General features: G+C 39.0%; 1 protein-coding gene across 1 annotated transcript in view; it reads right to left on the bottom strand.

Moving 5' to 3' along the window:
* Nucleotides 1-12,889, bottom strand: part of FAT3 (FAT atypical cadherin 3) — a 696,814-nt gene that overhangs the window by 383,936 nt on the left and 299,989 nt on the right. The window contains exon 3 of the mRNA XM_060157887.1: nucleotides 3,469-3,783. Within this exon, the coding sequence (XP_060013870.1) occupies nucleotides 3,469-3,783 (315 nt within the window). The remainder of the gene's footprint in view (nucleotides 1-3,468; nucleotides 3,784-12,889) is intronic.

Here is a 12,889-nt window from a genome sequence, read left to right as displayed (position 1 = left end):
GTGCTGGAAGGAAGCATTTAAGTCCCTGCTCACCCAGAGGGACAGGTGAGCACCAGCCTGCTGGGTGTCTCCTACTCAGAACACGTGGGTAGGACTCCCGTTACTGAGTAGCTAAGGCAGGCGCATGCAGGAAGCTGCCTTTGATTAAAATCACCTGTTCTGCCTGGAATTAATCAAGCGTTCTCTGTACAGGCCAGAAAGGACCTCAGAGCATTACAGCTTTTGTTTTCCTTCTTAAGCCACAGGAATTACCAAAGAAAAGTCCACAGACTACTGACTCTAAGTGATTTTAGGTCTGGTAGGAAAAAAGAAAACAGTTCTTTAGGTAGAGAACAGAGTGTTCATTAAAGAAATCTCTCTCCCTTTCTGGGTCCCGGACATCTGTTATCTGCTGCAAGCTGTGGACCCTAAGTATTGACATTATTCGAGTTCGCATTAATCATGTTAATCTTTATTTATTATGTAGCACATTGCCAAAGCAAAATGGAACTCTATAAATTTCAGCTCTACCACAGAGGAAGGAATGAAAGGTCAGTTTACCAGAGTCCACAACCAGTTGAAAAAATCTAAAGCATAAATATTACCTAAATATACCAGTTAGGTACACCTCCCCCTTCATTCCTCAAAAATGTTACATTAACATAACTATTGCAGACAAAGGACTTTAGAGAGACAGGAAGTATGCCAAAAATTAAACCATCTTTTTGGAGAGCTTGTTGAATCGGACGGAAATTGCTCCATAGGCAGCATTATATCTAGAGCAACAATCTTAACAAGGGTTACACCAGGCTCATGGTTCTGCGAATCTCAATAGAAATAAGAAGAGTAATAACATGATTCTTCTAGAACTTTGTACTTCACCAATGGCCTTCAAACACATCATGAATTCAGACTTCTTGAGCAACTCGTATGAAGTAAGCAAGGTCATTTTCATTTTCTAGATAAGAATCTGAGGAGATTAACTGATGTGCCTGTAATCAGAGTTACAGCAATCAGGATGGGGTATCAACTTTCTTTGCAGTTTCACTGTGCCAGGCACCGTGGTAAGCATTTTACATGAGGACCGCTTTATGCCTTGCAACTATCCTTTCTCACTAAAAACCGAAGTTCAGAGAGGTTCAGTAACCTGCCCAAGCTCACAGAGCCCGGAGTGTCTGATTTAGTCTATCTTTTCCCTGCTGTGGTTGATGGTGTTTCCCAGTTAGAAGTGCAGAGCAAGGGTTTGAAAACCAGGACTTCTAATCCCAAATGCTACCCTCCTCCATGAAACACTCCCTAACTACCACTCTTGCCCACCCCATATTGAGTGAAACTCCTCTAACATAGTCGATTATTGCAAACCTTCACTCTACTTTCACTCTGTCATAAATATTTGTCAGTTTAGTAATTTCACGTACATTGGGTCCCTGATAGGCTTGGGCCATCTCTTAAGTTTATAACTCTCTCTATAAGATCCTGTTTGGAAACTAGTAGGCACAATAAATGCTTGGTGAATGACTAAATGGATAAACAAAATCCAGTGTTTTCTTATCGTGTGTCTGAGAATTACAAAGTGTGCTATATGTTCCTTTTAGACTATTAGAAAAGTTGGTCTAAAATGTCATTCCTGGCACAAATCCTTTTTAAAAATCTACAGCTAGGATGGAGAAATTATAAATATGATTAAGGCTGTTATGTAATACAGTCCAAATTTCGATAATACAGGAATTTCTGAAAATCCATGGGCAAACTTTTCAAAGCTTGATAAAAGACAGCTTTAGTTACATGAGTCTCCATGTTCTTCTCTCCAAATACTGCGTGGTCTATGGTCTTCACTTCCAGTCCAAATTCTTCCCTGTGACATTTATTCTTTCTTTAATTTCAGCCATGAGTGGAGGAAGAGACCAGTTGACATTGCCCTTGTGCAGTGTCTTTTATAAAAGAGGGTGCTGGGTTCACTCTTACTGGCTCAAGTGCCAATGGAATCAAGAGGGAGGATTCGGAATATGACGGGTGTGTTTCAGGCTCCACAGGGGCTGTGAAGTGTGAAGATGTCTATGCCCTCAACTTCTTTCCTGTGACTTTTTTTGTCTTTGTTCTTTTTCCCTCTTGACCTTCTCAAGTATCTGAATTCACTTCTCTGTCACCATATTACACAGAGCTCTAGGTTACAGTGAGAAAGTGAATCAGGAGGGTGGGGGTCCTCACGTGCATGGGAGGCTCCCCGTACTTAAGGGGGTGCTGAAAGGATGGACGCGGCTCCAGTTCTCTGAGTCTTCTCCTTCAAGTTCAAGGATGCCTGAATCAGACACTGATAGCTGATGACCACTCTCTGTCTTCTAATGAAATTAAAGTCAGATCCTGATTCAACACTATTTAAATGCTAAACTCTGCTTAACAAAATGACTGACCCACTCATAATTAGAAAAAAATCAATAGCTTCAGAAAACCCCTTGGCATTCTCTTTAACTTATGTTAATGGGAACCTGGCATTTATAAAACGCTTGGTGTCAGTTATATGTTTCTACTTGAACAAACATGAGCAGGAGAAATAACTATCAACTCGATCAGTACTTTGTTAGGGAAGTGGGACATGTCCCAGCCAACAAACATCAATCACCTAGCCTAACTTTTGACCAAAATCAACTCACCCAGAGCGAGATAGCTATAGTATCTTCTAATTCTTCTAAATTTCATTTAATTAAAACTCTATCCATCACAACTCTCACTGAGTGTTTTACCTGCTTGTTCAGATCTAAAAGAGACAAGTCACAAGAAAGCAACACACTTCTGAGATTTACTCTGCAAAGCACTTTTTTCCAGTGTATGTACTTGTCTCAGAATGCATTCAACCAAACTCCACACCTGCCCTTTCTGGTCCTTAGTCAACAAGTTAAGTTTTCAGTGCACTCTCTAGAAACTTTTTGTGCAAAAACCAAGAAAATTAAAATGTGTATGTTTTATGTAAAGATTTAGATACTGGAAGTTCTACTAAACATTGACATTTCATTGATGGGTAGTACAGAAATCACAAAACATCTGGGGCTTAAAGTTAAGGCTCTAAGGAGATTATTTATGGCATGCTGGCCTAAGGCCAAGCAAGGGAGAAGTTCCTAGAAAGAGAAGTGTGACAAAGCCAGCTACCCATAGAACCCAGCATGGCCCAGGTTACTCTCTCCCAAGATAGAGAAAGGAGGCAGCTGGCTCCCTGAATGGCTCAGGAACCACGTTTTACAATTATGAGTAAAGCAAATCTAAGGCTTCCTGTGAAAGCCTCCGATTTCTATTAGATCACTTCACCTCAATGTCAGTTGAAATTAAAACATACCAAACCAGGCAGGTAAAACGCTCACCTTTTCAAGCAATTCCCAGAAAGGAGGATGCTGTTCTCCATACAATAAAATAAATAACAGGGTATAGCAAGTGTCAGACTCATGAATTTAAAAGGTGGACTAACAACTAGAAACAGTCGTACGAGCATTCCCTTACCTGTTTTGATGTTGATGGCAAAAAAGTTCTGAGGATTCCCACTTGTAATCCTGTATGTCAGTTTTTCACTGGAACTAGAGTCAGGGTCCTCAGCCTGGATCTGAATAACAGATACATCCTTCGGAGAGTTTTCCATGACAACAGGATAATAAATAGGTTCAGAGGTCAGCGGGGCATTGTCATTCACATCTTCAATTTCAATGTAGACCTCAATCGTGGAATAGAGTGGAACAACGCCCCGATCTGTGGCGTACACAGTCAGCCAGTATGACCCTGTTGTCTCTCGATCAAGAATGTCTGCAGTAGAGATGACTCCTAAGAAAAAGCAGGGAAAGTGTAACTGCTATAGCAAAACAGGAAGACATTAGGTCAATCACCCCAAACTGAGGACGGCTGTGCTAAGTGATCTTGGGATATGAAAAAAAAAAATCCATCACACAAAATTAAATGAAAGTGTTTCTCTTTACATCAGAACACTATTTTCTGCAAAACTGTACTAACCAGTTCTTCTACCATTTGAGAAGTATAATTATATTCACAAATACTTTATTTGAATTTCGGGGATAGACTTATCTACACACACACACACACACACACACACACACACACACACACACACACGAGACAGTTGGGAGCAATGGGAAGAGAGTGGGCCAGAGGTCAAAACACTTCCCATGATGCATGGCAAATCAGTGCACTATCGCATCAAAATTTCCATTTGACCTGATATCAAATTGATTTCCTATACAACAAAGAGCTTTCCTGGGATACATTATTTTGTCTGTTCATTCACAAAAATGAAAAACACCTTTAAAATATTCTTTTGCCTGTTAGGATAGAAACTATTTTGCATGCAAAAGTACAAACCTCCTTGACACTATTTCTCTAATCAAATCTAATGTCACAGTTATTCCAAAAGAATCAGAGAAGAAGCCGTAAGCCATACCAACATACTTTCTGAATGAGCTCTAGCCCCCTCAAGAACTCTACAGAGTGCACTAAATAAACTCTAAGCCGCTTTGAGGGATACTCAGGGACAATCATTTTAAATTAGGAGCAGAAAAATGCCCAGTCTGCTGCCTTCCACCTTTCCCATTTCACGGTTGAAACAAGCACCAACCAGGAAGTCAAACATCTGACAGAAAAGCCAAAGAGAAAATGCTGTGCTCTTGAATATCTTTACAGCCCTCACGCAACCACCAAGGCTATAGAAACTTACTACAGGAACTGTTAAGTACTTTCCACTGCGATGGGAAAACTCTGGGATTCAGCTTATAAAATCTCTAAAAGTAGTCAGGATACACCTGGAAGGCGTGTAATTCATGTAAACCTTTATACCCTAAAAAAGATCCGTGGAAGGAGTCAAGAAACACTTCTCCAGTTCTGACCTGAATCTTATATCCTCTGTACTCCTGTTGGATTAGGCACATAATTTGGCCTGTAGATCTTGCATAAGCAAACTGCCAAGTATAGCACCTGGGAGGGAGGAGGGCATCTTTCCAGAAACAGGCCAGAAAAGTGAAGGCTGCCTGTAATTCAGAACAGCTATACGATTCAAAGGGAGATCGCCCAACGGATGCTGAAGTTTCCGTTCTAAAGTTATCCACCAAAGAACTCTGTAAGCTTTATAATTCTCTCTTATAATGAGGGCATCAAGTCTCAGATGTGAGTACATAACTTGTCCAAGGTCACACAGCTAGTTGCAGAAGAACCCGGATCTGTCTTCCTCGAATGTTCCAGTTTCAACCCAGACTCCATGACTTACTACCTCTTTGACCGTGTACAAGGCGTTTGAACCAAGCAAGCCTAGTTCTATCACCCATAGAACCCACACCCATGCTGTGGTGGCAATCATGTAATTAAATGTATGCCGAGAGTTTGGCAAAATGCTTGCAACACAGTAGATGCTGAGTATATGTTAAATCAATATGAATCAAAAGCAACACCCAAAGTCTTGTAAATAGTAACCACCCCCCAAAGCAAGGAACAATCTTGAGAGGAGAGAAGTTTGCGATGGAAAGTCTTGTTAGATATTTTTTTCTCCTCTGGTCATGCGGCATATTGTTGCTTGATCTTTGTGACTTGCCCATGATACCCTTTCATGAAAATATCTGGCCTGTTTGGGGAACAGCAAAGTCAGTCCACTAAAAAGAGAACTTAAGAAGGAACAAAATCAAAGAAGTTAGGTCAGCTTTGTCTGTACCTCGCCTGACCACATACCATGCACACACGCACTTGTGTGTACGCGCACACACACACACACACAGATTTGTAGTCACAGAATTGCTCTGGGATCCCTGGAAGTCACTTATATCCCTTTTCTTGGACCTGTCAAACTGGGACAGGCTCTGGACCTTACAGGCTTTGGACATTAAATGATTGTGAGAAGTCCTTAGATGAAAGGCATCCACTAATGCAAATTAAAATATATGGGTGGAATTTTACTCTATTTTTTAATGAAACATCAGATATGTCCTCTAGAAATTAAAATTCTCTCTCATTAAGATAAAATATGTCTATGGCTATATTTACTCATTAAGTAGAAGTGCAAATGAGTATCCTGGAACATAAGTGTTCAGGCTTTGCTCTCATGATCCAAAAATTTGAGGACAAAATGAAAAGAAGGACTATGAAATGTGTTGACAATTATTATAAGATTCATCCAAGGCTCCATATTAACTATATTAAACAACCAATGCCTAATGATAGCATGTTCTCACTTTCTTCAGTGCTTCACAGCTAATTATGATCCACGTGGTCACAATTAAAAATGTAAATCCACATGAGCTTTTCTATCAAGCAAAAACTCACTTCTGAGGTTGCCCAAAGGTTGCCAAAATCATGTCATAGCCCATAGCTTTGTAACAGCTACCATACATTCTTTATTACTTTTTTCAATTATGGCATAATTGACATACAATAAACTATACACATTTAAAGTAAACAATCTGTGTGACTTCCCTGGTGGTCCAGTGGGTAAGACTCCACGCTCCCAATGCAGGGGGCCAGGTTCAGCCCCTGGTCAGGGAACTAGGCCCGCATGCATGCAGCAACAAAGAGTTAGCGTGCTGCAGCTAAAAGATCCCGTGTGCCGCACTGAAGATACGGCATGCCGCAACTAAGACCCGGTGCAGCCAAAATAAATAAATTAAATAAATTTTAAAAAAATAAAATCCTCTACAATTTCTCTAAAAGAATTTAAAAGTAAGCCATTTGTAAGTTTTGACACCCGTGAAACCATCACCACCAAGATAAAAAATGTGACCATGACCTCCGAAAGTATTCACCTTCCCATTTTTAATCTAATTAAAATGCTCTCAAATTTTCCCTACCCACAGACAACCAGATTAGCTTTGTCACTACAGACTAATTAGCATTTTCTAGAATTTTACAGAAACGGAATGATACAGTATGTGCTCTTTTTCTCTGGCTTCTTTCACCCAGAATAATTATTTCTGATTCATCCATGTTGTTGTACATTTAAAAATACAACAGACCTTCTAATTTATGAGTAGTATTCCATTGCACACGTATAGCACAATTTGTTTTTAACCATTGACTTGTTGGACATTTAGGTTGCTTTCAGTTTTTAGATATTATCTAAGTATCTAAGAAATCTTTGCCTATCCAAGGTCACAAAGATTTTTCTCCTGTGTTTTCTTCCAGAAGTTTAAAGTCCTAGGTTTTACATTTGCACCTATGATGAATTTTGAGTTAATGGTTGTATATGGTACAAACTATGGACCTAAGCTCATTTTTCATATGTGGATGTTCACTGTGCCAGCCCCATTTGTTGCAAAAAACTATCTTTTCTCCACTGAATTGCCTTTGCATCTTTGTTGAAAATCAATTGACCATATAAGTATGGGTCTACATTTGGACTCTCCATTATGTTTCATTGATCTATTTGTCTATTTTTATATCAATATCACACTTTCTTAATAACGCTTCATAATTAGTCTTGAAGTCAGGAAGTGTAAGTCTTGCAATTTTGCTCTTCTTTTTCAAAGTTGTTTGGGTTATTCCAAATCCTTTGTGTTTCCATATGAAGTATAGAATCGGCTTTAGAATCCATATGAAATTGAGAAAAACCTATTCGGATTTTTACTGGGATTATAATGACTCTATAAATCATTTTGGAAAGAACTGACATCTTAACAACTTGGAGTCTACTGATCCATGAAAATGGTGTATCTCTTTATTAATTTGTTTTCTTATATTTCTCTAAGCAATGCTGTATAGTTTCAGAACACAGATGCAGCACATCTTTTGTCAAATTTATCCCTAAGCATTTCATATTTTGATATTATTAGAAATGGCATTATTATTTTAATTTCAATTTTAATTGTTATTAGTATATAAAATACAACTGATTTGGGGCTTCCCTGGTGGCTCAGTGGTTGAGAGTCCGCCTGCCGATGCAGGGGATACGGGTTCGTGCCCCGGTCCAGGAAGATCCCACATGCCCCGCGGAGCGGCTGGGCCCGTGAGCCATGGCCGCTGAGCCTGCGCGTCCGGAGCCTGTGCTCCGCAACGGGAGAGGCCACACAGTGAGAGGCCCGCATACCACAAAAAAAAAAAAAAGAAAAATACAACTGATTTTTGTATATTGATCTTGTATGTTGCAACCTTGTTATACTCACTTATTAGTTATTACAGGGTTTTTACAAATTCCATAGTGTTTTCTACATAGATGATCATATTATCTCCAAATAGGGACAGTTTTACAACCACTATAATCACCTACACATTCATGACTATTTAATCATTGTGTGCTGGGATTATGAATAGGTGCAATAAATGCATTCATCATTAAATTTTTTAAACCTATCATTCATTCAGCAAGTATTTCTTAGTGCCAAGCACTCATGAGGTAGTTACTATTTTTATCGCCATATTACAGGTAAGGAAAGGGATTTAAGTTAAGTAACTTATGAATGATGACTCAGCCAGTAAACAGAAGATCCCATTCTCAAACACTGGTCTGTCAAACTTGAGACTGGTTGCTCACCAAAACAACATTATTTTCTCTTTTATTTAACATCTTTATTGGAGTATAATTGCTTTACAATGGTGTGTTAGTTTCTGCTTTATAACAAAGTGAATCAGCTATGCGTATACATATATCCCCATATCTCATTATTGTCTTTTTAATCTATATAGACATCAGAGTCACATAGTATTTTATGTCCAAAGAAATTCTTTTTTCCCCTCTGTTAGAGAAGTGTCATTAATTGGGCAAACAGTGTTGAGTTAATAGGATACTTTCCTATTTGACTTCTCCAAATTGACTGTAGAAATCATAAAAAGGTACTTCTTGGTATTTCTTTGTAGAATATAAAAACAATCACAACAGTACTGATTCTCTGCAAAGAGAGTCTTTTTTTTATTTATCAAAATATGCAGAACATAAATGTTTGTGACATATTCGTAGTCCGTTACCTAACACAGTCCCGGAGTGTGTATCCCCAGAAAAGAGTCTCCTTCCATCTGCCTGTTAGAGAAAGTACATTCTACAAGAAGAGTATCTGGCTGCTTAATCACTGTGGTCTCACTGCATACAACAGTGCCTGGCATGTAGCAGACACTCAAAAAATGTTCATGTATGAATTTAAATCCTCACACTGAATCAGCAGTAGGTTAGTTTACATCACAGATGAGATAAGTCAGCCTCACTAAATCAGATCTGGAAGGGACTACGAAGATCAATATGTATAACCAAACCCCTAATAATCAGTAGGTATATGCTCCCACAGGATGCCTGACCCAGCACCCAGCCTCTGCTCTGAGTTTGGTGACAGGGTCCGCATCATTTACTAGGGAGTTTCAGCTAATGCAGAGTTCTTCACACTGAGGCAAAACTTCAGTCTCTCTAATTTAAATGTTTTCCTAACTCAAATCCTAGAATAAAATAGAACAAGTCTGCAAACCACCATTCACCTGGGATAGCTCTTCAAATATCAAAAAATGACCCTCTCCATGGTTTTAGCTCTTCAAATATAGCTCTTCAACTATCAAAAAATGACCCTCTCCAGACTAAGAATTTCTTCCTCATGTGCCACATAGGCTTCTATTCTCTTCTTCCTTGTCTCTGCTCTGAACCAAGAATGAGCAATTAATAAATCTTATTTAAAAAATAAACCATCCACAGTGAGCTTCTAGCAAATTTCAGGGAGCGCTGCTCAGTAGAAAGAACTCAGGTGGAATATCCCAGATGCAGATACATCCTTAACCTCTTTGCATTTTCACCTATCACAGAAATGCTCAATGTGGATTCAGTTGAGATGCCAAATTTATGCTGATATTCACGAAAATTTAAAAAATCTTTAGAAATACCGTTGGGATTTTTTTATTTTTGAGATAAGCTTATGTTTATAAAATTTTTCTTTTCCTGTTTCTTCTTTACTTGCTGTATAAGTCTAGTAGCTGACTAGAATTATTTGAGAAACCTAATATTTAATTGTATAAGCAGATACACAAACAGTATTTATTTATTTATTTATTAGAACTGTGCACAGCTTGAAATGGAATTAGTTGATCCCAGCATGAAGCACATTAGCTGTAATTGTTCCTTCTTATTCACAAATATTAGAAAAACTATATGCACCTTTTTCTCATAGAATAAGCCCTACATATTGGAGATGAAAAGAAAAACATGTATGGAGCTGCTCAAATCACACGACCATCACACACTGGGTTATTTAATTTACCTTTTTTCCAGCCATATCCCCATATGTGGCACCCAAAGTCTCAAATGACATCTTGCCCCCAAAGAATGGCAACCAAATACCCACAACAGCTCTAAAACGACCTGTCAACAAATGGTTCAGGGAGTGCTTTGGAGGCTATGGGCCCATAACATGATGAAAATCCCTCTGCCAGGATAAGTACTATAGATTCTGAGGCAGTTAAAAAAAAGACAACAAAATTTTAAAAACACCCTGGTTGCATATTCTTTGTAGATACCTCTAATAGATGTTTACTTGTGCATATATATTTAATTCTTATTCCCAATCAGTCAAAATATTAACTCCCAATTCTCAGTGCATTTAAAATTTGTATTGACTTTTTATTTTGAAATAATTATAGACTAACAGGAAGGTGCAAAGAAATGGACAGGAGTCCCTGGGCAACCTTCACCCAGCTTCCACCAATGTTAACATCTACATGTATTTTTAAATTGCTTATTTCTTCAAGAATCAAACACTTAACTACATTTATTTCTGAGAGAATATGAATTCTTTCATGGGCTCCATAACCCCCTTTAGCCAACCCTTGCTTGCCTTTATTTAGGAGGATCACACAGTTACTATTTTTCTTTCTTTTCCTATTCATCCCCAGACTTGTATAAAGCTCTTATTGCCTTAGGAAGGATCACTGTTCTGAGCAGAGTGTGGTGATAATTAAGGGAAGAATGGGGATTTTATCCTCATAGGCCCAACCCAGGGTCAGTCCATGCACACCCATGGTCATACCTATAACTGTTACCACTCTGAAATATACTGAAATCAACTGAAATCAGCTAAAATGGGATGAACCAAGATGCATAGAGCAATTGCGGGTGGAGAAAATCTTAACTTAGATGTTTAAAATACTTCAAATACATTTTAGCGTACACGTATTATATATGCATATGCTTTTATATACTTTATATATCACGTATTTGACACATAATATATTTAAATATATAATTTAAGGCACTTTTTAAATCGGGAATTTTAAGTGAATCACCCAGCTAATCAAGCGGCAGAGTCAGGCCTGGAATCTGGAGCTGTGAATCGGAGTATGCACTCTTTTCATTACTGGAGTTGCCTGCTGACTTATCCACATGTGTCCATTATCATGAAAAAGAAGGCAATTCCATGCCCCTGCGCTCTCAGTGGGTTGGTATCAGCTCTTTAGTAACAGGAAATTCAATAGTTTCATTACTTTCCTCCATTTCTAAAAGTTGCTGCAAGATATGATTCTGAATCCATTTTTATATCTTCTCAGAAGATTCTCAGTTGTTGGAATGGTTTGAGACCAGGAGAATTAGAAGACTGAGTCTTCCTTAAATATCCAGTACTCCTTTGCTTTTGTACAAAGGAGTCTGCACGTACTGCTCCTTCAGCCCCTGTCTCCCCAAACCAAACCTTCTTCTCTGTTCTTCAAGGAGGTTTCAGATTCAGAGAACACCCCTCACCCAGCCAGACAGGGGTCTGGGGTGGCCTCCATCTGCCTTTATCTTAGCACTTTATTTTTGTCCCTTTCCCAATCTACGACAAGCTCCCTATGGGCAGAGACCATTCTATCTTGTTTTTCTCTATTCTAGGATGGTGGCTAGAAATTTGGAACACTCTAAATGTTGAATAAATGAATGAAGGATAACATCATAATATTTGGTAAATGCAGGCAAGTTGGGATGTCTGGCTCTTTTACAGACAAGCACTCTGACGCATAAGCTACATTAGGAAAAACAAAATGAGTCATCTAGCTATCCTGTTTGCCTGTGATCACTAGCCAGAATAAAATGGGATAGACTGAGCTTGTCATGGATTTTAGACGTCTCTAGCGTATATGCAGAACTGATAGTTAAGTGGCTCTGAAAGTCAACACTCCATCTGTGAATTATCCTATGTGATAAGACAATTTTCTTAAAAACCATGTCCAGTGTTGAGTTGTCCCTTTACTACCAAGAATAAGGATGGTGTCATGGTAACATCTTCAAGGCTTAAAGCCAAGATGCAGCTTGATGAAGACATCAGTTGATTTTATCATGCACTTAAATGCTGCACTGCCCACAGGCACACACCATAGGCAGCCAGAATTAAAGTCCCGGGCCCCCAGATAGAGAACCAGCAAGGTGCTCTCTCTCTGGCCTCTCATCCACTGATTCTCACCGGACACTTTTGTTCTACTCTGTTCCCTCTTCTTCATGCCAACTCCTACTGATTAGCTATCTTTCATCTTTGCAGAAGGAGAAGCAAACATCCACAGCACAGTCGTGGGGAACAATTATGTCCTGAAATGCAAGCCGCCTTCATTCCGTGTTATTTCACAAGGCTCAAAGCTGGAGATCTGCACATTAGATTAAGGTGAAAGGCTGCAGGCTGAATTCAAGCTTTTATTTGGAGTTAATGAAAATGGACAGCTCTCCTTGTCTGTTTGGGACCCAGAAATTCTAAAACTTAGCTGCGTGCTCGAAAGCTTCACGTGAAGTTCCGTGCGCTCAGTAAACATACACTTGGTATTTGATTTTTTCTTAAAGACAAACTTTTCGGGACCTGTTTTCAGTGGACTCAAAATGTACACCTGTGCTCTCTCTTCAGTAATTCTGGTCTGTGTAGCTGGCACCAGGCGCCAACAGCCTAAAAACAGGAAATGGACAGAGGACCAGGCTGTGAGCGACACATCCAGCTTGCATTATTCTTTGTTTGTTTTT

Source organism: Lagenorhynchus albirostris, chromosome 9, assembly GCF_949774975.1.
Source record: "Lagenorhynchus albirostris chromosome 9, mLagAlb1.1, whole genome shotgun sequence".
NCBI classification, from domain to species: Eukaryota; Metazoa; Chordata; class Mammalia; order Artiodactyla; family Delphinidae; genus Lagenorhynchus; species Lagenorhynchus albirostris.
Note: the sequence above shows the minus strand (reverse complement) of the source record. Positions and strands in the feature narration are given on the sequence as shown.